This window comes from Carassius auratus, chromosome 47, assembly GCF_003368295.1.
Source record: "Carassius auratus strain Wakin chromosome 47, ASM336829v1, whole genome shotgun sequence".
NCBI lineage: Eukaryota > Metazoa > Chordata > Actinopteri > Cypriniformes > Cyprinidae > Carassius > Carassius auratus.
Genome location: NC_039289.1, coordinates 15,764,403 through 15,791,958, shown reverse-complemented (window position 1 = coordinate 15,791,958; position 27,556 = coordinate 15,764,403). Strand labels below are relative to the sequence as shown.

At 33.4% G+C, this 27,556-nt stretch overlaps 2 protein-coding genes across 2 annotated transcripts in view; both read left to right on the top strand.

Annotated features, from left to right (window-relative positions):
* The first annotated feature begins 4,735 nt into the window (after positions 1 to 4,735).
* Positions 4,736 to 10,489, top strand: LOC113065231 (protein S100-B-like). Its single transcript, XM_026236512.1, is given in 5 exon segments — positions 4,736 to 4,754; positions 8,445 to 8,544; positions 8,782 to 8,947; positions 10,203 to 10,325; positions 10,327 to 10,489. Coding segments are annotated over 3 exon segments (288 nt in total). The 5' UTR covers positions 4,736 to 4,754; positions 8,445 to 8,544; positions 8,782 to 8,809; the 3' UTR covers positions 10,354 to 10,489.
* A 16,773-nt stretch (positions 10,490 to 27,262) lies between these two features.
* LOC113064638 (protein unc-13 homolog A-like) overlaps positions 27,263 to 27,556 on the top strand; it is a 29,839-nt gene continuing 29,545 nt past the window's right edge. Inside the window, 1 exon segment of the mRNA XM_026235465.1 lies at positions 27,263 to 27,305. Coding sequence (XP_026091250.1) covers positions 27,263 to 27,305 — 43 coding nt within the window.

The window sequence follows — 27,556 nt, the reverse complement described above, 5'->3', positions numbered from 1 at the left end:
TCCTAATAACTATAAAGATATACTAGCTATAATTTATTTATAATATATAATTACTTTTTTGCCACACACACACACACACACACACACACACACACACACACACACACACACACACACACACACATATAATTTCTCTGTAATTACCATGTTGGAAAATGAAGGCAGATTTTTATTTTTATTTTTGATAATAATTAAACTTTCATTTATTTCTCTCTATCTCTTTCTAAAAATAAACAAGCAAAAATAATAAAATAAAATAAAAATTTACAATATTAAAAAAACTCATCTGCCCTCTGAACAATTCCTTAATGAATCTTTTGCCCTTCAGAGCGATTCCAAACAAACGAGTTGTTTTTCTGTGATTCTCCTTAGCCTCTTTCGGGAGCAGTTTTCAATGCTAATGCCTCTGAGGTAATGAAAGGCCTTTCTGGTTGTGCTTCAGTCTGAACACATTCTGCTGTTAAACAATAAATTGTGGTTACGTTTTGATAGTTTCCTCTGTTGTAATTTAGTATTGGCTCGTTAAAACATTACACACTCTTGAACCGTTTCCACATTTGCTATTAGAACAAGAACGTGAACTCATCCCGAGAGGAAACATGCCTCAACATGTCCAGTCTGCTATGAAAACAGAGTATACAGTATCAAATTGTTTCACCCTCATGTCATTCCAATTTTGTATTACTTTCTTTTTCTGTGGAATCCAAAAGAGCATAGTTTGAAAAATGTCTCAAAGTCAGTAGAGTCTAAGCTAAATTCAGATTAGCATTCTAGCATTCTGTAGTCTTTTACTGTCTACATTTACTGAAATTAACATGTTTAGCAGATACTGTATGACATGCTAGCTTTTGTTGTGAAGCAGATGCTTTCTTATGCTAGCTCTTGTTTTTCTGTTACATTAGCATTACCCTCTTCCACTCTATTGGTGCAGAAATGGCACAAAGGTACTTTTTCGTTTCTTTAGGTGTAATGTTTAGCATGTGTTCAGTGAGTGGGAGAGCGTTCTGAGTCACAGTGAGGTGAACCTGGATAAAGAGCTAATCTCTGTCCAGCATTTACTGAGCTCACTTTACAAGCAGCCTACTGACCTGGATTCACTATTCCTGTCTCTGACAATTACCCACAGGAAAGCCTGACATCTGTCCGGCCCTGTGACCCAGACAGCGCTTTTGCTGCAGCCATCAGTTTACATGCTGTATGTCACAAATTACAACCTTAAACTCTCAAAACTACTACTACTGCTTACTGTTTATTTATTCATATATTAATTTAGTTAAATAATGTTCATATTATATTTTGTTATTATTTTATATAAATATTATTTTATACTTTTAAATATTAACAATTATTATTATTAATATTTCCTTTTATATAATATCATATTTTATATTTTTTTTATCAATATTGAATAATATTGTTATTTTATTAATAATAATTTGTATCCACTGATGTTAATTTAGTTTGTTAATTAACAATTTTTCTTGCTGTTTTACAGTAATATTAGTTTAAATAATAATAATAATAATAATAATAATAACAACAATCTTCTTAATATTGTTAATACTGATAATATTAATAAGTTTGATAATAAATTAAACAATTAGATTAAATAATAATAATATTATTACTTTGAATTTTGTTACTTGTTATTTTAATAATATAATTTATATGATCATAATAATAATACATTTTATATGAATTTGTTATGTTAACAGTGATTACAATTATCGTCATTACATAAAAAAATTATTTATATATTAATATTCAAAAAATAAAGTCAGAATATAATTTTTGTGTTATTATTTGTGCTACAATAAAAAAGATATATAAATGATTATTTGTTATTTTATTAGTAATAATACCTTTTATATTACTTGATAATGGTAATATTAATACACACATTTTATTTTATTATATGTTAAGTTAGTTTGTTAATTAACAATTTTTCGCTATTTTACAGTAATATTACTTTAAATAATTATAATAGAAAAATTCTTAATATTGTTAATATTGATAATATTAATAAGTTACATTATTATTTTATATTAGGTAATAATTACATAATAATTAATAAACAATTAGAATAATAAATAATAATTTTATTAATATTTTATTACTTTGAATTTTGTTACTTGTTATTTTAATAATAATTTATATTTATATGATCATAATGATAAATTTTATATTAATTTGTTATGTTAACAGTGATTACTATTATCATCATTACATTAAAATGTATGTATATATTGATATAAAAAATAAGTTATAATAAAATTATAGTATTATTATTGTACTACAATAAAACAACATTTTTACATAAATTATTATTTGTTATTTTATTAGTAATAATGTATATTTATATTAATTGTTAGTGGTAATATTATTACATACATTTTATTTTATTATTATTATTATTATGGTATTTTACACTTTTTAAATAATAATATTAACAATTGTATAATATAACAAATTTACAACATGCATATTATTATACTACTATTCACTTTTACATAAAAGTTAAGACATGCATACCTTTCAAAACAAAAAAATTATCTTTAACCTCAGAAACTTTCAAAAGTGTGTGTGTGTGTGTGTGTGTGTGTGTGTGTGTGTGTGTGTGTGTGTGTGTATCTGTGTATGTGTGCATGTAGGTTGACAAGGTGAAGTCAAGCCAAGCTGTTTTCCAATCTGCCAATCTGCAGCAGGCATCCAATTCATCACAAGAGCCGCATAATCTACTTTATCCACTTTAATTACTGCGCCTGTGTTGTTTTTGCCAGTTTGCAAAGCTTCTTTACTACGGGACAATACTGAGATAATGTCTAGGAGGGTAAATGTCCAAATATTACTCAAGCTTGATCTTCATTCTAGTTGGCGTCAGCAAAAATGTCAGCAGAGGTAATAAAGTCGTTGATGTTTTTTGAAGTTTTGTGGATTTGTTACATGAGCGCAGGGTTAATTCTAGCTGACCAGGTGCGCACGTCTATGTTTGTTAGCACTGAGCGATACATGTTGAACTTCACCTGTTAATCACAGTCCTACTTCCATTCCTAAATACTGCAGCAGATGACTGACTGTTAACATGAGCCAAACCAATTCTTTGCTAGATCAAACCGCTAAAACTAGCGATGTAGCATTGCGTCACACTAAGAATAGCTAGTACAAGTATCAATAAAAAAACATCTCGTTAATAAACGAGCTACACAGTTTTGAAAACAGTTAGCTACTGTTACACCTTCGAAAAACGCAGTTACGTTAGTGTTGTTGCTACTGTATCTTTTAAAAGTGAATCGCTATTTTTTTTTTTGCGAATCACTTCCTAGTAAAATCGCTTTTATTAAAATGGTTCAGTTCTCATTAAATTCCAACTTTTAGATTGATAAAAGTAAATATTTCATAAAATGAAGTTGTTTAATATTCTGTTGATCACATTCTTACCGTCATACATGACATATAAATAAAAAACATGACCACATTAATTATTAATTAATTATTAATATGATACTTTATAAATATTAATTTGTACTGTTCACATTTATTAATATTAATGCATTTTATTATTTTAGTATTTTTTTTATAATAATAACAACAACTATATAATAGTATAACAAATATATATTAAGTATTTATATATATTTATATTTTGACTGTGACTGTTATATTTTGGTGTATGTGTTTAGCTACTGTAATGAATCTAAAAAAAAAAATAGTTAAACAATAACTATACAGTACAATATAAAACCATTATATATTTTATTTTTTTCAAAATATTATGTATTAAAAATATCCACTAAGAATAAATATTGCTGAAAAATTACAGTAATTGATTCATATTGTTAAATACTGATGAATCATTAATTGTAATGTTATTGTATTTTTCCAAATAAGAAAGATAAAAAAAAAAATTGTATAGACCTAATATTATAACAAACATGTAATATTCATAGTATTATTTAATATTATTTTTATTGGTATATAACATATTCACGCCAAGCTAAATGTAAGGGAAAAATAGCATGATATTACCGTCAACATCACACACAGCTACCCCTCATTAAGGTAGTCACGTGACTTCAAACCATAATAGACATGACTTCCACACCACAGCTTGTTTTACTCATCGGGATAAGTGGCTTAATGCGTCTCCGGACTGGACCGTTTAACTGACCACACGAAACACTACATGTAAAAATCGCAGGAGAGATTAGAAACCTACGTGTCCAGACAGCTTTCTGTTTGTTAACCACGCGGAACAGATCAATGCGGTGTAAGAGAAAGACAAGCCTGCCACCTAGTGGTTAAACATAAACATTGCAGATGAAAAGAAATAATGTTATTACAATAACAAATACACCCCGTCTGTAAATGAATCAGTAAAGCATTATATAAGCCCCTTGACACATTTTTAACCCAATTTGAATGGTTTTCAAAGAGACTTGATGTTTTCATAAATTACATAACAGCATAACAGCGATGCCGCCACGAGGGGCGTATGTGAAAGAAACGTTTTTGAACTAACACTCGACTGTAGCGAATGTCAAGTTTAGCTATTTTCCGATTCAAAAATCAATATTTTTTTATCAGAGCAGAGTTATTCGGGACACTTTAGCACCTGGAGAGCTGCCCTCGTCCGTTATTTGTACCGCGCGCGTCTCCAAGCGATGACTCGGCGTTCTGAGGAACCTTTGAGAGAACGAAACCCCGCCACTGCGAAGCGCGGCAACAGGTCATCACCATGACAACAGCGACAATGAGTGAGTCTCGCCGCTTGATTTGTATGGAGAGAAAAGTTCACCTGAAAAACACCCCAGAGGCTTTCTTCTTTCTTTTCGGACGCGAGGGAATCCGGCCAAATTAATCAAACTTTCTCTCCGATCAACCACCCGCAAACAGAACACACACATTTCGTTTCTTAGCGTTCAAAAGGTCAAGCGATGAAATATTAGGTCGTAATTGTCGTTAAATCCTGGTCCATGACTGTTTCACTGCGAAAAGCAGCCCAAGCTCAGCAGAAACAGCATTATTTACCAACTGAGGTGGCAAAAATTACAGTTCTTTATCTATTTTTATATCTGTGCACAAATATGCAGTGTAATTTTTACTGTTTGACTAAATAATAAAGAAAATGTTATATATTATTAAAAATGCACATTAAGAATGATTTAATTGGTCAAACACACAGACAAAAAGTGTCCGACATGATTTTTTTTTTTTTTTTTTTTTTTTTTTTATGATTGCAGTTCACAGATGAACATTTAAGGCCACAAAAATGCTAACATAAATTAAGAACAAGTTATATATAAATAAACTTTTATATTATTCTATTATTCATGTGAAAATCAGGATTAATATTTTTAGGAGTTTTCTTAATACATAACAAAATCACAATCAGAAAATTGTATACAATTGTATATATATATATATTGTCAGTCTGTTTCTGAAGGTCATGTAACCCCCGCCCTCTGTGAAATCCTATTGGTCCAAAGTCCTCTTACTTTGAGATGATATTGTGTTCAATCGAAAAGAACCACTGAAAAGTAAAAAACAAATCAATGAATAAATTCAGAACATTTAAAAACTAAATAAACCTAAGTTAAATCAACATACCAATTCAGCAAGTGAAGTATCAGCAGTGAATGACTTTTTCACCCTTGTGGTTTTTGTTTGTTTGTTTGTTTGTTTTTAATGCAGTTTTCTAAACACACAAATGCTAATTTTAGTGAAATTGTGAAAGTGATAGATAGAGCCATAGTAAGAAAACAGTAGTCAATGAGAGCATGTGATCCTGAGCGTGGCTGGGGCTCAGAATGAGTTTTTTGTCAGGCCTCCACCAGTATCCCAGAGTGCACTGGGCAGCCAGTCATATGGCTGACACAACGGGCAGAGAGAGAACAGGTTCCTCAATCCAGTGTCCAACAAAAGCTCATTTATTCGGCCGTTTTGTACAGAGGAGGTTATTCACAAACAGACTAAAACAAACACACACACATTTGATTTTATGGTGGAGACTTTGCATCAATGTTTGTTTGTTTGTTTAAGTGTTAAACAGCATCAATATTAATATATTATTATTTATTAAATATTTAATAAACTCATTTAGTTTTGTATTTATTTTGATATAATCTGTTAACTAGAGTTATTGATTAATTTATTTATTTTAACTAAATATCAAGTTTAACTTCTAAAGGGCCTCATATTGTTTTATTTATTTTATTTTTATTTCAATTAATTTCATTTAGTATCAAATCAAATAATTTTACCTGTAAAGGGCCACAAATAATTTTATTATAATTGTATTTCTTAATTATTTTGGTCATTTGTTTTGTTTATTATTTATTTGAATTTGATTTCATATAAAGTGTAACCATTGAAAGGTTATATATATATATATATATATATATATATATATATATATATATATATATATATATATATATATATATATATATATATATATATTAATTTCTATAATTTATTTGTTTTCACGTTATTGATTTAATTTTAAGTAAAGTTTAACCATTTAAGGGACACATTTTATTAAACTATTATTGTATTTATTATTTTTTATTAATTTACATTGTTTATATATTTTAAATTAATTTAATATTAAGTTTGACTAGTAAATGACCTCATATTATGTTATTAAATTAATATTGTATATATTGATTATTTTATAGTTTTTTTTTATCTATTCTAATTTAATTTCATGTAATACTAAGTTGAACTTTTAATGGATTTTTTATTATTTAATATATTAATTATTTGTAAATATTTTTACATAATTTTTATTTTATAATAAATTCTTAAATTAAATTAAAATTACATTTAGGGATATTTGGTATCCCCCACCCAAAAATAAATAAATAAAATAAAATAAAATAAATAAATAAAAAAATAAAATAAAGCTGAACCAGTGGATCTGGATCAAAACAACAGTGCCCATGATTGAACAGTCATCTGAGTCAGTCCATCCGAAACGGACGCTGCTCCCAGATCACAGTGTGATAAACAAATCAACACATGAGTATAGAGAGGCAGAGAAATGGATTATTGATTTGTTGATGGGGTGTTTTATCCATCTGACCCCTGAGAAAGGCCGTCAGGACAGTGAGGCCCACATAAGATACAGTGTTTGCTGCCAACAACAGTGTGCTTGTGCTGTGTATATGAAGCCACAAAGACACATTTATTATGGCGGAAAAAACCCGTCCGACAATCCCCAACCGTCTGGCACGCTGGACAAATGCCAGGGAGGTGTGGGATGAAGGATCGTAGTGCCCCATGACTGCATTCCCATGCACCTCTTCATTTTTATACGGAGGATGACTTCATGATTTAGGATTTCGCTGTTTATATAGGCCTAGAACAACTGTAGAATAGTAATAATCATTAAAACAATTTAATACATTATAATATTTACTAATTATCTTTATTATAACTAGTAAGTATATCATAGTAAGTATACAAAATTTTGAAAATACAAAGCAACAATAATGCACAAAATTTCACTAAACATTTATATAATAATATAAAAAGATTATAATATTGCAACTACATAGGGACAATGCATTACATAATAGGCTTTCATATTTATATGTGTTTAAACAGTAATTATCGATAGTTGTGAAAAGTATATTGCATTGAAACATACCATAAACTTTCATGTTTTTGGACAACAAAAACAAAAGAAAAAATATTTGATCATATTAGATTATATTATGTATGAGAGTGTTTGTCTCGGTGTTAAAGCTGTTTAATAGTCCAGTGGTGTTTAGGACACACGTCTGGCCAATTCTATAACAGAAAAGGATCGGCTGATTAACATGCCACACCACTCACTTCCTCTCAAACACACTATTGTCGTCCTCCGAGATGCAGGACAACAAAACACTTGTGTGCGCTTATGGGCAACAGAACTTCCAAGAAAGATCAAAAGGAAAACGAATAGGAAAAATGAAGTGAACATATATCCATATGGCCTACAGCAAAAAGACGAGACGACTAATTTATAAAATCAAGACACTGTATTTAATTCCTTGGAAAAAGACTGACAGGACAATAGTTGTTCCAAAAAAAAATTAAACAAAATAAAAAGCCTGTTCAAACAATAAACATACTTAGTATTAAATTTCAGAAATTCAATAACATCAAAAAAATCTACCAGATTTTACAGAAAACAAACAAACAAACAAAATGTTAAAAAAACCTAGTTTAATTTTCTTACAGATATTACGTGTAAATAACGCATTGTGCTTTAAAAGTTGGCAAAGGATTTATTTTGTGTATATAATATCAATTTCAAGCTTCGTTACTCAAATGTGTCACACAAGTGTTATACTTTGTGTGTGTGTTTGTATTAATCTCTTTGTATCTCACTCTGAATGTGTCTGTAGTGGAGTGAGAACAAGGTCAGAAGCTCATTGGTCAGTTTTGGTGATTGACAGGTCAGAATCTCCAAGCTTAAGGCCCCTCCCTTTCAGACCTATAAATTGACTCCCATCTCACTCCACTCTGAATCGCCTCATTTGGACAAACTCTCTGCTGGTAAGTTTTTATCATTGCTATGTTTTACAGCTTATTTTGCTCCAAGCTTTCCAAACTGCAAATTGCAGAACTAACTATGTAATGAGTAGAAATGTGTTTGCAAAAGACAGAAAGAAAGTTAATGGTCCATAAAATTGCTTCAACACTTAAACTTTTAAAGTCATTTGAGGGAAAATTTAAACAGCTTGAAATTGCTTTCAAACATTTTCACATTTTTAGTGCTTATTGCTATTCCAGAAAACGTTGAACGCTAGACTACATAAAGATGTCAGACTTGGAGAGCTGCCTGGGAACCATCATTGAGGTGTTCCACAAATACTCATCCAAAGAAGGTGACAAGTACAAATTAAAAAAGAGCGAACTCAAGGATCTGCTCACCAATGAATTTCCGACTCTTACAGAGGTAATTAAACTTCAAACTTTTTTTTACACTTCACTTTGTCTTGAAATTTAAAGAGTATTTGATTTACAGTCAAGGCATTACATCAGAATTCAGTTTTTGTGTCAAAATTGTATTATTAAATATTTGACGGTAAGCAAAATTATCTATTTCCTACCTCTTAAGTTTTTTTCTTTTCCAACTCTTACCTAAGTAATTAAAAGTAAAAAAAAAATAAAAAATCCTCTACACTTTGTCTTGAAGTCAAGACATTATGTCAGACAAAGTCAAGACATTACGTCAGAATTCAGTTTTTGTGTCAAAAATTTACGATTAAATATTTAACGCTAAGCAAGTTATCTATTTTCCTACTTCTTAAGCTTTTTCTTATCTAACTCGTACCAAAGTAATGAAACGTATTTTTTTTTTACTCTACACCTTGTTTTGAAATTTAAAGAATGTTTGATTTACAGTCAAGGCATTACGTCAGAATTCAGTTTTTGTGTCAAAAATTTACGATTAAATATTTAATGCTAAGCAAATTATCTATTTTCCTACTTCTTTAGCTTTTTCTTTTCCAACTACTACCAAAGTAATTAAACAAAAAAAAAAATAATAATAATAATAATAATAATTAACTGCTCTTCGTCTTGAAATTTAAAGAATGTTTGATTTACAGTCAAGACTTTATGGGAAAATCGAGTTTTTGTGTCAAAAATGTATGTTTAATATTTAATGCTAAGAAAATTATCTATTTTCCGAATTAATCTTTTTGTTTTCCAACTCTTACCAAAGTAATTCAACTTATTTATTTTTTTACTCTACACTTTGTCTTGAAATTTAAAGAATGTCTGATTTACAATCATGGCATCACGTCAGAATTCAGTTTTTGTCTCAGAAATTTACGATTACGATTATGTTAAGCAAATTGTCTATTTTCTTACTTCTTAATCTTTTTCTTTTCCAACTCTTACCAAAGTAATTAAACGTGTAAAAAAATAAAAAATAAAATAAAGAATGTTTGATTTACAGTCAAGATTTTATGTGAAAATCGAGTTTTGTTTCAAAAAGTTTCGATTTAATATTTTTTTATGCTAAAGGAATTAGCCATTTTCTTATTTTATAAGGTTTTTCTTTTCCGACTCTTACTGAGGTGATTAAACTTATTATTATTATTATTATTAATTTCTTTTTAACACTGCATTTTGATTTACAGTCAAGGCTTTATGACAGAATTGAAAAAAAAAATTCATTTTCATTTCTTTTTGATCTCACTCAGCATGTGAAAGATCAAGCAACATTGGACAGTTTGATGGAAAGCGTGGATACCGATGGTGACTCGGAGTGTGATTTTCAAGAGTTCATGACCTTCATCACCATGGTTACCATCTGTTGCCATGAGTTTTTTCGAACACAACGAAGACGAATGAGTCGAATTAAAAAAACAAGTATTCATAGCATAATAGTAATACAACACATTGATTCTCTTAAAGTTTGCTTTGTTCTTTTTCGTATCATATTAGGATTGTTGTTTAGTTTGAACAGAATGTATATGCAGCTTGTACGACAGTTTGTTTTGCTAGACTCAAAACCAGTTTATTACAAAGCATGCTTCTTTTATTTTGCCTAGGCAATTTTTTTCTCAAAGACATCCCCATCATAAATCTCATCGAGTGCAATGCGGACCAGGTGTTGCGCTCTTGCCATTTCAGTTCCAGGATGATTGTGAAATGTTTTTCCTGATTAGCTTCAGACTATTAGGCTGCTATTGACTTACGTCAGATTGCTCCAGGGGCCTGAGACAAATCATGCTGTGCTTTAAGAAGACCCACCAAAGCAAATTATTCCTTTGAAAATATCTAATATGATGTTTACAACCATCCATAAATGGTTTGGAATTTCAAATCAATCCCATGTTATTAAAGGCATGAAAACTCATGTTTTTCATGTATTAGATATCCAGAAAATGTTTAATAGTACATGAGTTGTGTTTTCCAATTGTAAACTGTAACTAGAGCTACTAAATCTGCAAATTATTAAGCTTAATGTGACATTTTTATTGAAGAATGTATTAGAATGTATTATGAACAATTTACACAAATTTGTGTAACAAGGTCCTACAATTAAAGTTTCCTTACAAACCTAAAAATATAAAAATAAAAGATGAATATGTTTCAGAAGCCAAACTGTTAGAATTATGGAATAAAATCAAGCAAAATAAAAAATGTGAACAGATAAAATTCAAGTAACGTGTGAATTTTTGAAACATCTATCCATCTAGTTTTAAAATAAAGATGTTTAATATAATTCCATAATAAATAATATCATCATTAACACAAAATAAAGTTTTCTTTACCCATATATTCTAGTTGTAGCATAATGCTTTATGAGTTTATGTATTTGACCGAACAGAATTAATAATTAATTCTAATATGTATATATATTTTTATCTCATTTAAATGCATTTGTGAAGAGGAACTGGATCTCACTGGGTGTATAATCAATTATTACCTTTTATACAGTATAAACCAATTAAATCATTACTTAAATATTTAGCGTTACCTTATCCTCCAGAAAATAAATGGATATCCATAGCTAGAGGATGCCTGTAAACAACTGCTTTGCATTGTCCCCTGTGACTTAGAGGTATTATCATTACCGAGCACAAACTGTCAATACAGAGGCCTTCACATCCAGATCAATGGTCACGCAGCAAGACCCTGAAAGATGATAAATATAATATGCACACAATCTGAATATCATCTTCGTCTCAAGTATGTTTACATTAAGCAGCCTGAAAATCTCTTACATATTTATAAGCAATACACAAGCCCAAATACACAAACACAAGTTTGTTTGAAGGACTTTTAAGTATTAACCCTCCAATCACAGACTGCCGTACTGAATGCTCCCGGTAAGTGGCAGTGTTGTGCCGTGCCAGTGCCAAGTCCCCTGATCTGAGCTGTGGAAATGAGAAATGTGTTGAGGTACACTCTAAAAACTGCTGGGTTGAAAACAACCCAATTTGGGTTATTTTGACAACCCAGCGCTGGGTCAAAAAGGGACGAACCCAGCGCTGGGTTGTTTTAACCCAACCAGTTGGGTTATCATATTTAACCCAGCCTGCTGGGTTGCCTTTTTTATGGTTTAAAATGACTATATTGCAGGGTTTAAAAAAACAGAGCGGGTGTTTTTTATCACTGTATTTCAGAAGGAAAACTACTGTATTTAGAAAATGTTCGATATCATTTCACATATGCTTGATAAGGCAGCGTTTGATTGCTCAGCACCGCTCTGCAGCCGTTACCGGAGAAACCTACCTCTCCCGCTCTTAGCGCCTCCTGCTGGCAGAAAATAAACTCGCAGAGTGCAGCCATGTGGGGAAACAATGCATTTCTACGTTAAAATTAACCCAAATTGAGCTAGGCATTAAACCTACAAATGTTGTTCATTTTAAATATCACTTTTACACACAAATAATAATTACCAAAAGGAAAATATTTATTAAAAACAAGAGAAAAGTCAAAAAGTAACATGTTAGAAGAAATGCAGAAAAGGATGGCATTAACAGCTACAGAGTTCATAAACAAAGCATTGAACATTTAATGAATATAACTTAAGATCAAATTGGACTTTGTTCAATTGTATATATTGTATAAAAATATACGAAAACACATACAATAAATTTACAATTAGTTAGTTTTTTTTCCAACTATTCTGGCATGACAGTACACAAATAAATCACAACATTAACTTTGATATTATAACCTTTAACAGACGCATGTGTGTGTGTGTGTGTGTGTGTGTGTGTGAGAAAGAATGTGAGCAGGTGTATGAATGACAGAGTGTAAACTTTTCTACTAAACAACACAGAAAAAGCATTTAACTTTTTTTTTTTTAACAAATTATACACTTACAGTTTGTTTCATTGTCCATGAATACAGATCATGCATCACGGTCAATTTTCATGATCTCTTTAGCATAACTGATGTAGTCATGAAGAAACCCCATCAGCACAGCATCTGACATCTTCTACATCATCCAGGGCAGCGTCCTCCTTTAAAACCAGTGCTGTTTAGGGGAAAGAAGATTCTCCTCTCTGACCAGCATTCATCCCAGTCACCGCCTGCTCTTCATCAGTGGCCTAAGAGAAACACATTTGAAAAAATTAAACATTTAATTAAACTATCCATTTTCAGGTAGAGGTGTATTCACATCTGTAAGGATAGGTAAATAATCGGTTTTAAAGTTTCAACACTTTGTGTGGTTGTTTAATGTCTGTCTATCACAGCTCTCATGAAGTCTATAATGGCAGCACTAGTGTGAGGACAGGTGATATTGTTTGAATAAATATTGCTTTCAGAAAGCTTCTTTACTGAAACATTAAAACAGATACGACATTCACATACCTCACAATATTCATGTACATGGAGGGCTGCTCTTCAAACCGTTAGTTCACCAAATAATTAAAATGTTTATAATTTACTCTCCCCATGTTTTTCCAGACTCATACAAAATCTGCTCATTTTTTTGGAAAACATATGAATATATTTAATATTCTCTTTTTGTGTCCTCCATTGCTGGTCTGGGAGACCAGTATTTTATTTTGAACATACATGTTTGCTATCATATAATTTAAGATGTATTCATATATAAATATCAGAATTTACTTCTACAATAACTCTATATTTATGAAGCTTGAAAATACTGATTATCTAAACTATAAATGGATTAACAAATATTATGAGAAAACTAAAAATATATTAATTTATGTTGTAAAGACAGACAAAAGTCTTATAGGTTTGGAATGACTTGAGGGCAAGTAAATGATTTTTTGTGTGAACTTTACCTCTAAGAGCGCAGACCAAGAATAATGACTCTCCAAATCAGACAACTCCAAAGTTGGTTTGAGTTCTGCAATGAAAAACACAGACATCAATGGTCTTAATGAAATGAGCACATAATCACACTGTTGTTGCATCAAAATGTGAAGTAAACTGGCAGGAGACAACAGAAAAATTTATTTTCTAAAAATAACTTACATAAAATCTCAAGGGAATGATGATCTCCCATGTCTCTTGCTTTTAACATCTACAAAAACAAAAAACAAACATTATTTTACTCTTAGTAAAAAAACAACAACTGATAACATGAAATTATGAAGTTTACTTGCCTTAAACGATCTTTCCCTCTCTTCAGAAGAAGCTGAGAAAACCACCTCCTCACACAAGCAGACTTGTGTGTCCTTAACTCCAGTTAGTTTGAGTTCTGCAAAGAGGGACATCAATGGTTTCAATAAAATATTAACATATACATACATATATATATATATACATACATATATATACACACATACAGACACATATATACACATATATAAAATCACACTGTTTTTGCATCAAAATGTGAAGTTAACAGGCAGGACACAACAGAAACATAAATTTTCTAAAAAAAAAAAAAAGTAATAATAATTTAACTTACATCAGTCTCAAAAGAATGAAGTTATCTTGTCTCTGGATTTCAACATCTAAAAAAACACACATTATTTTAGTCTTAGTAAAAATAAAGATAACTTGATGTTATTCTGAAGTTTACTCTCCTTAACCCGTCTGTCCCTCTCTTCAGAAGAACACCTCCTCCTCATCCTCACACAGGTCTGTGACTCCTCACACAAACAGCTTCTGTGTCTTTCTTTAACTCTCAGCGCGAGGACAATGAAGACAGGAGCTGGACAAGTCTGAAACATTACATTCCCGTTTCCTTTAGGAGACAAACATACATTCAGTTTAACCGCGAAAAAAAAGACAAATTCACATGAGCGTAACCGTGACCATAACCGTCTGTTAACGCCTCAAAGAGAACAGATAATGTAAAATCTTATGTAAATATGACAAAATACATTCACAGACGTTATATTAAAAGTACATCCTCCGTTCAGTAACGTTACATGAGGCAAGACCTCCGTGTCCGAGGCGAAAACCGCGTCCATTTTTTATATATATATAACGTTAAGCTCCTTTGTTTCCGCCTTTCATAAAACTTTCTGCCTTTCATACAACCGGGTAAACAATAAAATATAACTTTACATTTGGAATATTTAACGTTACTTACCATAGTCTTTCACTCGCTTCTCGCTTCTATCACGCTGAGAAAATGGCGGCTGCTCGCACTGGAGACGTACGATTTTGACGTGACGTGCGTGCTCTCCTTCACGTCCGCGTCCTCAACCCAGACCGCTGGGTTAAAAAAGATAGTTATTTTCAACCCAAACTTGGGTTAAAACATCCCAAAGTCCTATCCAACGGCCTCAACCCAGCAGTTGGGTTGAAAAAACAACCCAGCGTTTTTTAGAGTGTAGAGGGTGGATGCAATATGATGAAGTCACTGGATATATTTGACAATGCAATAAAGCATAAATAAATAAATAAATAAAACATGATAAAATAAGTGTCCACGGTATTTCTGGAGTGAAAGATGAGTGCCTGGGGGTGATTGCTTTGGCTGAGTTTAGCAAATGAGGCGCTCAGTGTGTGTGTGTGTGTGTGTGTGTGTGTTTACCCAGCTGTGTGGTCTGACAATGACCAGTCTTTTAGCATCTCACAGTAGGTAATGTCCCATGAGGTCATTGGATTGGGCGCCAGAGTAGAATTTCGGAACTTGGCTTGGTTCCAAAAAGGAGCTCTGTGGTGGTATTCAGTCTGCTGCTTCTGGAACATAAAAACACAAATATATGACATTATGTTACATTATCTATCTATCTGTCTATCTGTCTGTCTATCTATCTATCTATCTATCTATCTATCTATCTATCTATCTATCTATCTATCTATCTATCTATCTATCTGTGTCTGTCTGTACATACATACATACTATTTGGAAATTATATCATCATGAGCTCTGGAGGTTCTCATTTGTAATGAGCAACGATTAACATACATTCATTTCCATACAGATGTTTCATTTTATTTCCATCATTAAGGATTCAAGGCAGCTTTAAGAACACTTGAAAGAGAATGAGGGGAATTGAGAGCGAGAGAGTGATGGGATTGAGTGATTGTACATTTGTTATGCTGCAAATGTGTGTGTGTGTGTGTGTTGAGCGAGAGATGCAGACAGAAGGCGTTTTAATGGCATCCAGCATCAAGGATAAACACTTATTTGATTATATAGATTCCTCAAGATGCAACGTAACTGCAAGTATCTCACGGTGAGCGCCAGCCAATCACTGATTGATTGTTAATGTCTCCATGTGTGCATGCCTTCTGGATCTTGCCGATTTGATATACATGATCATTTTACTGCTGATTAGGTGACACATTTTAAAGGTGTTGATTTCGTTTTCATGCTTTGCACCACAGTTGTGTTAGCACGTCTTATATATATATATATATATATACAACATTATCATGACAACAAAATATGGAAATAAAGGTCTAGCATTTTGTCTTTTAGGCACTGTTATCCTCATAACCTTTTCCATAAATCTAAACTTGTTTAAAATCTTTCAAAGTTTCAAACAATAACCCCAGGATGGGCGACTTCCATGCCGCTGTCTTCTTCTCTTTCTTCCCCACCTCTGTCTCTTCATGATGATCATTGTTTAAATGGGAAGAAAAATAGAAGGGGTCTCAGAAGCGAGTGGAGATGCTTTCTTGGGGGCTGCATGGATGCACATGATATGAGAAGCAAAATTAAATAAAGGCTGATTGTGTTCAGGGGATTAAATCGGGGTTAGTCTTGCACGCTCGGCTGGAAACATGACAGCATAAGAATAATTAGCTCACCTGCAAATATTCCTAACTCAACTACACCGGCTGACTCCAGTGACCACCCTGATGGAAAGAGGGGAGTTAGTGTGTGTGTGTGTGCATATATATGTCTGTAAGCATGTATAAAAGAAAAAAGGTAACCCCAGGAGCTCAAAGACCCCAGCAGTGAGAACAGATGTCCTACTGTAACCTACAGCAGCCTGTGAGTGACCTCCATGAGCGCGGGCCGTCTTGCATTAGCACCTGCCCTTGCTCATAGGGAGGCAAAAAGGAAGTCATTTTAATTGGAGTATTACTTACGGGCCAGTGATTCATTAGGCCTTTAACCTTATTGTATATAATATTCTTATTGGAAAATGTAGGAAAGTTGTAAAATGGGACATGGATATGTGCTTATTTTACTGTAGGAAGCTGACTGGTTCATATGATTTTTTTCAAATTCCCCGGCTCTCCGGCAGGCCCCTTAGAGCCTACACTTAAGATCTGATTATTTCCCTAATCATCCACGTCACCAAGAGGACTACACCAGTTGCAAAGCAATAAGAATCAATCTATCTATCTATCTATCTATCTATCTATCTATCTATCTATCTATCTATCTATCTATCTATCTATCTATCTATCTATCTATCTATCTATCTATCTATCTATCCAGTTCTTAAAGTGTTTGTGTGTATATATAAGTACTTATACAGTAAAAATATTGAAAACCTGAGTATAATATGTATATATCTTCCAATTAAAATATGTATATTATATAGTCTTCACTCTCCACCAAGATTTTTGGCATCCTTAAAAGTTTGCTTTAATTTAAATGTAATTATTCAATTTTAAGAGGCAATAAATCATAATAAGTTTTATTAATTAATACTTTTTAATCCACATATTTTAAGTAAACATAAAATAGATTTAATATTTTATATATATAAGTGTGTGTGTGTGTGTGTGCATTTATACAGTACAATAAGGTCCAAAAATATCGAAAATCTCTATAATACTGTATGCATATAATGATACATGTGCTTAGTTTACATTAAGAAGCTGATTTAAGCTGGTTTATATTATTCTTTACAGATTACCTGGTTCTCCGGCCCCTTAATTAGAGCCCACACATAAATACCCTCCCAAAGGGGATTTCACCACAGATGTCCCATTATTAGAAATTAGCATAAGAAGATTTCCTTAAGTTAAATTATGTAATTTTAAGGCTTTCAGTTGATCAAAAATACATATGCTGTTTAATTTATCCAAAGTTCTCCTTTTTTAATCTGTAAATATGTAGATACTAGACGATTTTGCCTGTTGTTCCACATCAGCACACCATGCAGATAAACATTATTTTATTGCATTTGCTCTCTTCTCCTAAACACTGATACATCTCTTCCTACACCAGATGGTGATCTGCTGTATCACTTTAAAAAGGATTGTAGCTGAAGGTGCGAAATAATGACAGAAAATGATCTGTCACACCGAGCTGCACAACAAGGGCCAATACTCCAAAACGTCACAACAAGTTTCTCTTCATATCCAGTGTGTGCTTGAGCAGACCCACAGGACAGACGGAAATGGGAAGCTCTTGTGCCGAAATTATGTTTTCTGCATTCCACGAGTGGCTCTCCTCCGAATTCATTATGCTTTTCTGTTTCTGATATAACCGTGCTGTCTCAGAGCGGAATATTTGTTTACAGCTCGCTCGACAAACAAGTGCGCTGTTCTTTTGGACACTGAGTCTGGTTAACCCCAAAGTGTAGATTTGATTATCTCTAAAGCAGAAGAGCCAGGATTTCAACGGCGAGTTTGACTTTGGAATGAAAGGTTAGTCATGCAATGCTGTGATTTCAACCAGAACTGTTTTAGTAAACCTAGTGTTTTATCTTAAAAAGAGCATTTCTTTTCCAACGGATTCACGTTAACAAGTCGCACATTCAGTCCGTTCGCAAACACACATGCCCACACAACCATATACTGTACAAGCATCTGTGACCCCTTGTTCAATTTTAGCCTTACATGTGCCGTATCAGAATAGCTTCCTTATCGTTTTCATTCCAGAGTTCAGAGCACCTTGGAAGGAGATCGATGGGAGGTTTATAAATGGTTTCCTCAAAAAGTTCTGACGTTTATTTATAACAGGAGTTTCTCTGTTGTGCTGTTCTGCTGCTCGGCTTTATTGTTCTTGTGTAAGTCAGATTGGTCGAGGTCAGAAACTCCTGAGGCAATAACACAGTCCCCGGGGTCCGACCGTACCGTGACCTAATTTAAAATAGTTTGCGGTTTATTCGTGAGCCAAAGTAAAGTCTATGAGTTTTAAGTATAAACCATTCATTATGTCTGTATTCATCAGAATTAAATTAATTATATTTACATGCAAAAACTGTTATATATATATATATATATATATATATATATATATATATATATATATATATATATATATATAAACAGTTTTTGCATGTAAATATAATATATATATATATATATATATATATATATATATATATATATATATATATATATATAAATATATATAAAATTATTTTTTAATATACAAATATTCACGCCCCTTATTATAAAATCCAAAATTCAAATAGAAAACAGTTTTTTTTAAGTTGTGCTTATTTAAATTGTGTGTATATATATATATATATATATATGCTGATTTAGTGCACAATTATTATCAATTATAAAATTATTGTAGCTCAGTTATTGATTATTCTATTTTTTTTTTTTTTGGAAACTGTGATACTATTTTTATTCTTTGATGAACAGAACATTCAAACAGCATTTATATGAAATAGAAATCTTTTGTAACATAAATGTCTTTACTGTCACTTCTGACTCATTTAATGTGTCCTTGGTGAATGAAAGCATTAATGAAAAGTATTCATTTCTTTCTTTGTTTTTAAATCCTACGTACCTCAGACTTTTGAATGGTAGTTTCTGGGAAAGTATTAAGCAGCAAATACAGTTTTCAAGAGTGAGGATAATAAGAAAAGTTTCTTGAGCATCAAATAAGCATCTTCCTTTAACCGGTAATAATATTTCACAATATTACAGTTTTTACTGCTTTTTTTTTTCAACAAATTAGTCAGCATAAGAGACAAATTTTTATACATTTTGGCAAAAAATGAATTATATACTGTATGTGGGATACACATTTCAAAAATATATCTCGCTCTAACAGGCCAAAGGCAATTTTTACCCCTAATGTTTCTCATTTCCCCTTGCAGAAGGCATTTCTTACACGTCGGAATGAAATTTTAACAAATCGAATTCATGCATTCCTCTTTCCACCATGAAGTGTAATTCACAAACTAATGAATAATTAGAATCTAATGAATAATGAGAAGTTAAAAAATGGTCGCAGATTGTTTGTATGTTTGTTTGGGGGAGGGGGGGGGGTTGTAATCCTCACAGTACTGAAGTGGGTCTGTGTGAGATCTCTCAGCTCCTGCCGTCCACAAGATAAACATCTCAACAGCGCCGTGTCCATTTACAAGACTCTAGGGTGACTGTGGGATGCCACAGAATAGAACACACACACACACACAGAGCGGGGACAATCTGACGCGTGGCTAGATGGAGTCAAGGCTGTATTCTCCTAGGGGACTTTGTTTCTTAGGAAAGATGGTTTATTTTGTAATCTTTCCGCTCTCTTTTTCTTTTCTTTCTGCTGTCTTTTTGAGCAGAGGGGCCCTTAAATGTATTAAAGCCCATCAAAGAGTCTCTCAGACAAAATAAGAAAGGCACAGTGGCAAAAGGACACGCGAGCCTTTGGCTTTGAAGAAGAGAGAGGGGACGCGGTCGATGCTGACCAAAATTTGATCCCAGTAGTTTTTCCTTTGAGATTATATATATGCAACTCCATATGGCATAAAAAAAAAAAAAAATTATAGTGTATTTTAAAATAAATGATAATTATTATAGCAATGACAATTTAGATTATTACTGTTGAATTATATATATATATATATATATATATATATATATATATATATATATATATATATATATATATATATATATATATATATATATATATATATATATTAATATCAAGAGCTTAGTAAAGTCTCCATCAAAATCTGCATCATTTCTGTTTTTTTTTCTTTCCAAAGGAGAAACAGCTGAGATATACAGTAGCTGATAAATGATGAGATCCTCAGTTTCATTAAGCCTCCTGAGCTCAATACATGCAGATTTAGTCATGTTATGTTGCATACTTTAAAGTGAATAACTTCCATTTTTTTCTCCAGAAAGGGAACATAAAATAGAGAATATGAAATGAGAAAATGAATGAAAAAAAAAATCTATCTCTTTACAGAGACATCAAATTCAGGTATCAAGGGTTATAAAACCTTTTCAGATTAAAACAAGGTCTCTTTATTTCTGTCTCTGTACTTAAGAGTGAAACATATAATTAATATTTTAAAAACAATCTTTTCTTATTTCATAGCAAAGAGTCTGAAATGCAGATTAAATGCTCCTTTGGAATCTTATTACAGGCTTCATTTTCAAATGAGCTTTGAGAATTTTAAAGAGTGAATAATCAGACCTAATATAATGTAAATGAATGTATTAAAGAAGTTTACACAAAGGTTGACCCTGAGCTGATATGCACTATAAATATCAGGAGGGTGTAGGAACAGATCAAAGGCAGCCCTGCAGACTCCTTTCCAAGGCTGTCTCCAAACCTTTAAAAATTCAGCAACACGTAGCACAAGCCGCACTTTGATACAGATCTAGCGCTAAACGCCTGTGCTAAGTCTCTCATTCTTAATAAAGCACCGCAAACAAAGTACCAGGAGATACAGTTTCCATTTAAAAGAGTCTTGTCTTAATTAAACCTTAAATCGAGGCTTTGTTCTAATCTTAACTGTTTCATGTTGGCTTTGAAAGATACATTAGACGATTTTCTTTTTCCCACAAACAGAAATAGCTGCTTTGTTGCATATTCATCCACTTATGCATTGTTTATTGCAATCCCTTGTGTTCCTGTGTTTGTTCTTGTGTGTAATCAATGCTTATCAGAAAAGTCCTTAGAGATATTCCGTCACATCCATAATTGATGCAATATGGCGGTCTTTAGAGGAAACAAACTATCCCTACTGCTTAGGAGAGGGAGACAGAACTGTGCTATTCATTAAAAACCAAAAAGAGGCCACATTCTAGACTTTTCTAGCATTTCATCCAAAGCCCATGTTTGATTAAATCACAGTTCTTTACACTGTAATTTTGTTTTACACCATAGCCTTCAACTCCTAACAACCAAACAAGCTGTTTGACTACTGTAGCTTTAATACATCTATATATAAATGACCTCTGTTATGACAGGTTCAATGCAATGCACTAAATAACTAAGAAAACCTTTTCAATGCATACAGTAGCAATGCAAGACCACCACACACAACATCACAGGAACTGCATTAAAAAGGTGTTGAAAAGTCACAAATAACCCATTAGAAACTCACAGCAACCACCCACAACAAACATTTGAAAAACTGCACTACAGTGCACAAAGAAATTCTCTCTCTCTCTCTATATATATATATATAACTGCATAGCAACACTCTGACATCCGCTCAGAAACCACCATTTAGCAAAGCCCTTAGAACAGGCTCAAAACTGCATAGCAACACCCTGGCAACTATCCACCAGACTCTAGGAACCACATTGCAAAGCTCTAAATATGTTCAGTTCTCATCATCCACTGCTTATCAATGCCCTGTCAACCAGCCACCAGCCACAACATACTAGGAACCACATAGCAATGCACTTAAAGCGTCATAGCACTGCCGCAGGAAACTGCCATGACGTTATCTTCTACGCGACACACACCTGCTACCCACACACACAGGACAATGGAGGAAATCGTGTGTATGAATGAAACACCCCCTTGTTTGACCACGGCGTATTCTTCCGAGTACACATTCTCTGGCCAAACTATTTAAAAATGGTGGGGTTATTCAGGATACTCCGTCTGGCGCGTGCAATGATGCCGCAGTGAATAGTGACGATTCTGTCTGACCAATCAGCAGTCTGCTGTGTTTTCACATCATATTTAAGTATCGCCTCAGCTCGCTCAGAACCTCGGCAGAGGTGATACGAATAAAAGTACCTGGAAGTAGGTACAAGTACAACTTTTACACAGAGGAAAACCAAACAAAGCGAGTACTGGTACTGGTACTGTGCAGTGGAAAAGTGCTATAACATAGCAACATAAACTGCATAGCAACGCCCTGGCAACCACCCACAACACCACATTAGCAAAGATGTGACTGCTAGAACAGACTGCACAGCTGCATAGCAACGCCCTGGCAGCCACCTATGACACAGCATTAGCAAAGACTAATCAAAACTGCATAGCAACACCCTAGAAACCACTCACTTGGGGAGCAGGTTAGCAACATGCTAAAAATATTCTGAAAACATTAACAACTGCATAGCAACACCCTGGCAGAAGCGCACAAAATATAAGGAATCACGCAACAATCTAGTTCAAAATATTTTATATTTATTAAACTATTTATTTATATTAGAACATCAAACTATTTTATTTCAACAGAGCAAAATATCTATGATATCCTCTTAACTCATGCTGTATTTTTCTCTTTGTAATGCACACTAGTTTCTCTGCTCTAAACACAAGCCCTCTCGGTCTACAGCACCATGACGCCATCTTGGATTTTATTGGTTATCAATCTCCATCCATGAGTAACGTCTCAGATTAATGACCTCACTATCCGGCTGTCCCTTTCTGATTCCCTCACCTCGGCCACCCATAACAGAGCCATTTGGACATGCGAGAATTGGAGCCCTGGCCCATCATGCCTTCAATAATGGCGAAACCAAACAATAGTATGAGAAATAAAATGAGAGATGGGGGAGAAAATGAAAAACTGGATTGCTCATGAGGTGCCGGTAGTAATTCTGTCCCAACGAGAACAGCCAAGGGATTCAAGCCACAGATAATCGCTTAAATAACCGCAAAATAAAAGATTACCTAAATACGCCGGGCTTGCTTATTGAAGAGCTTAATTACCGTTATGTTTCAGTTCTGGATGACTCTGCAGTAGTTTGAACTCATTTCGATGAGGAAAAGAGTGAAAGGCCTCCCATTTGAAAGACATAAAACAGCATTCACAAAGCATTTAACCTTGGTAATATGACATATTGAAACAAAAATATTCGACTGGAAACAGCCTTCACAATGCATTTAACCTTGGTAATGTGACATATCGAAAAACAAAAATATTAGACTGGAAATAATTAGGGATAGACTTAGTTTAGCCATTGGGATTTGCTTGGATCCTAAAAAGCAGGGTGTGAATTTACATCAGTCATTCAGAGGTAGATGAAATCGATGAATTCTCTTTAGAAAATGTAAAACTCTTTGCCATAACCTTGCAGGTCAGTGAAACGGTTTCAAACATTCTTAGATGGACGCAGAGGTTTCAGCCGGCCTCATTCCTTCAGTTGTCTACATGTCTTCACTGTTCAAGGACTGATGTGACGTGTTGGCAGCAATCATGGTGTGGGATTTACAACCATCAGAATTGGTTGTACCAATTGAAAGCAATCCGAATCCACGCCACTCAAGGCCTAACAGAGATTTTATTTATTTTAATTTTTTCACAAGGGTCCAGCTCAGAGAAAGTATGGCCTGGAGTTTAGACTAAACCACTGAAGTCAGATTATTTACATATAAATTCTGGCTTTTAATTGCTTCAGAATTGTTTTGATAGGATATGCTCAAATTACTCTAACTAAAAAACAATATTTCATAATTGTGATGAGTACATAATTACATAGACATACTAAAAAGTGGTACATTGAATGTTTTATTTCCATATCGCTTAACATACGCATATAACTGCCCTTCATTCCACAGCAAGCCATTTAATTGAGTTTGTCAATCTGTCTGGAGAAGATTTAGAGTCTGTTCACACAAAACATGCTTTTGTGTTCAGATGACAGATGAAGGACAATAGAATGTATCAGAATCACAAAATGTAGTAAGATTTATGCTTACAACAATAAAAACTATGTCGACATGGGACAGGAAAAACGGATGAGAAAAAATTGAAGATAAGTCTTAAGTTCTTGCACAATTTTGCTTCTCAAGGAAATTTAAATGTTGTAAAATCTTTTTTCTGAAAAACAATATTTCTTCTATACAAAATTTAACAAACATTTAAACAGAAAAGGCAAGTAACATGTTTTTCAGTTAAAAATGAAATTTTCAAATATAAATATTATTTTCTTGAAATGCACCTTCAAATTTACTTCAGACTTAAATTGCTATGATGTAGCAAAATGCCTTGCACTAGAATTGTATAGATCATAAACATAATTAATTGCATTCATTTTCATCACATTATTTTCGTAATATTCATCGAAGTGTTACACAGACAGCCGTAACAGAAATGTTTCTGAAATCCAACGTGACATGAATTAATTTAGCAAGCCTGTGGGATTCTGCACCCTGAAGGTTGGCAAAATTTCCATTACAATATGATGCAATCGCTTGGATCCAAAGCTTGGATTTCTTCATCATTTTAAACCGCTATAAACTCAAAGGCTGAAAAGCATGTTAAAGACACAATGCTTTCAATCTCCTCCAGACCTTTCTGAATGGAAGTGCACAGTTTGATTCCTGTGTGACTGTTACGATCAACAGCCGTTCCTCATGTCTCAGTATACTGCATATTACAAACATGCGGCAAACAAGATATGGTAGCTTCAGTAAAACACAAAAATGTTACCATTTCACAATGTTAATGAAAGGTTTTTTTCTATTTTTTAAATGTGTGTTTTTCTCTCTTCACATTGGATCTCTAAGTAAATTCCACCGTGAGAACAGAGAGTGTTTCACGCTCCCCAATTTCCCTCCTGCTGAGTGTGCGGCTTTGAGGAGAGAATTAACTGTGACAGTTGCTAAAGCTCGTCTTTCGTCAAAATTCACGTTTGGATCTTCAGTGTTATTGGCTGACGTGTCATGTAATGATGACTACTGACGAAATTCTGCAACAATAACATATTCAGGGGCTCTAAAATGTATTATGTCACACTTAAAATGTATGAACGTCACTGCATTAGATATAAAATATAAATCTCAGTTACAAGAACTAACTTCTCAATGGCAATTCTCTCGTTTACATTTAACTAAATGGTACCCAAAGTGACTTTTAGTGGATGCAACCAGTTCATTACAGAAACATATGTGACAACAACCAGTGTCTAAATATTTTTAACTCATCCGTTTACATTATATTAAGTCTTGAAGTTCTGCATAATTAATGGTGCAGCGGCCACTTGAGTGACAGGTGGATTGCCGCTGTTGTCACCGCCGTCGAGCTAGGGGGCGTGGTTTCAGGTACCAGCTACAGCCTTTTTGCCCATTTTCGATTATGCCTAGATGACGATGGCTGGCCCGGCCCACTTTTGGCTTCAAAAATACTCTTTGGAAACCTATGGGTGACGTCACGGACATTACGTCCATGTTTTTATACAGTATATGGTTCTAACACTCACTTTCGCTTGTCTGGCAAAATTTTACGGTCACTTAGGACCGTGTTTACGAGGTAACTCGCCATAACTGCACATTTTAACATAATTGTGTGCGTTTTTGTCTGCTGAAGCGGGTCAGCATCGCAGGCTATGTAAGCCGAACGCGCAGACTTTCAAACTCCATTTGACGATCAACTTTGTCCAGTCTCTGTGCTATTTCTCGCTAGAAGATATGACTGATAGCACGGTCATTATACTCGTTTAAACTAGAGCTGTGGATATCTTATAATCCCCTCACACGAGCGCTTGTCGGTGAGTGTCTTCCTTATCTTTTTCGGATGTGAAAACAACGGCCTGCGCCAGTGTTGCCACCTTGTGGACAAACTAGTTAGAACAAAAACAATTTGAGGCGTGTGCTCGACTATTCCCCCGGGCCGGATGAAGATGATTGGTGGGCCGGATTAGGCCTGAGGGCCGCCAATTGAATAGCCCTTCTATACATAGTAGATAACATTTACAGTATACCCTTGAGGTCTATTTCGAGCTACATTATTTCAACATCTGTGGGATTGACTTATATCATGTAGTCAATCATGAATGTCTTTAAATCCCATGCTGAGAGAACTATTAGGTCTAAAATAGCTCTCAGTAGGATAATAATGGGTAATAATATTGTCAGTCCTAGTTCCATAAGTTTACCTGAATGATGGATGTGGAGGCCATTTATTGTCCCATAAATCCACTCAGCAGGAGCAATTTTGACGCTTTCTAACTACTGGAGGCGTATATTTCCTGCTGTCACCTGGATGTCTGCATTTATGTTTTAGTACAGCAAATACTAGTAATTTTGACAGCTCTTGTTCCCAAGGAGGATGTTCAAAGTGTAGCTTCTGTAGCTTTTAAAAGTCCATATTCATAGCGTCATGAAAGGTGTTTATTAACACTGCTAATTATATTTTATTGGAGCAATTAGCTTCACCACAGTGCACCTGAACTAATATTAATGTGGAAATGTCAAAAAAAATTAAAGTCTTACAATTTTGCCATGTTGTTCACCATCATTATGAGTTCTCACAAGATTGTGTTGGTGGATTTGTCAACTTACGGTAAACCTCCAAAATAAATGATGCTCAGTTTCCCAAAGTTACCCACATTTCCCAAACATTCTATCTTCCACTTATCACAATATTACATATTTGATACACTCAAACATTAAAGCAATTTCTGTGGTTCACAGCTGTAGCAATGTACGACTGTGAAACTTGACTAAACAATTTCTTACAAAACTATGTGATAACTGGTTGCTTGGCAGCCTAAAGTTTAAATAGTTAGCATTCCTGGTGTATAAAAAGAGTGA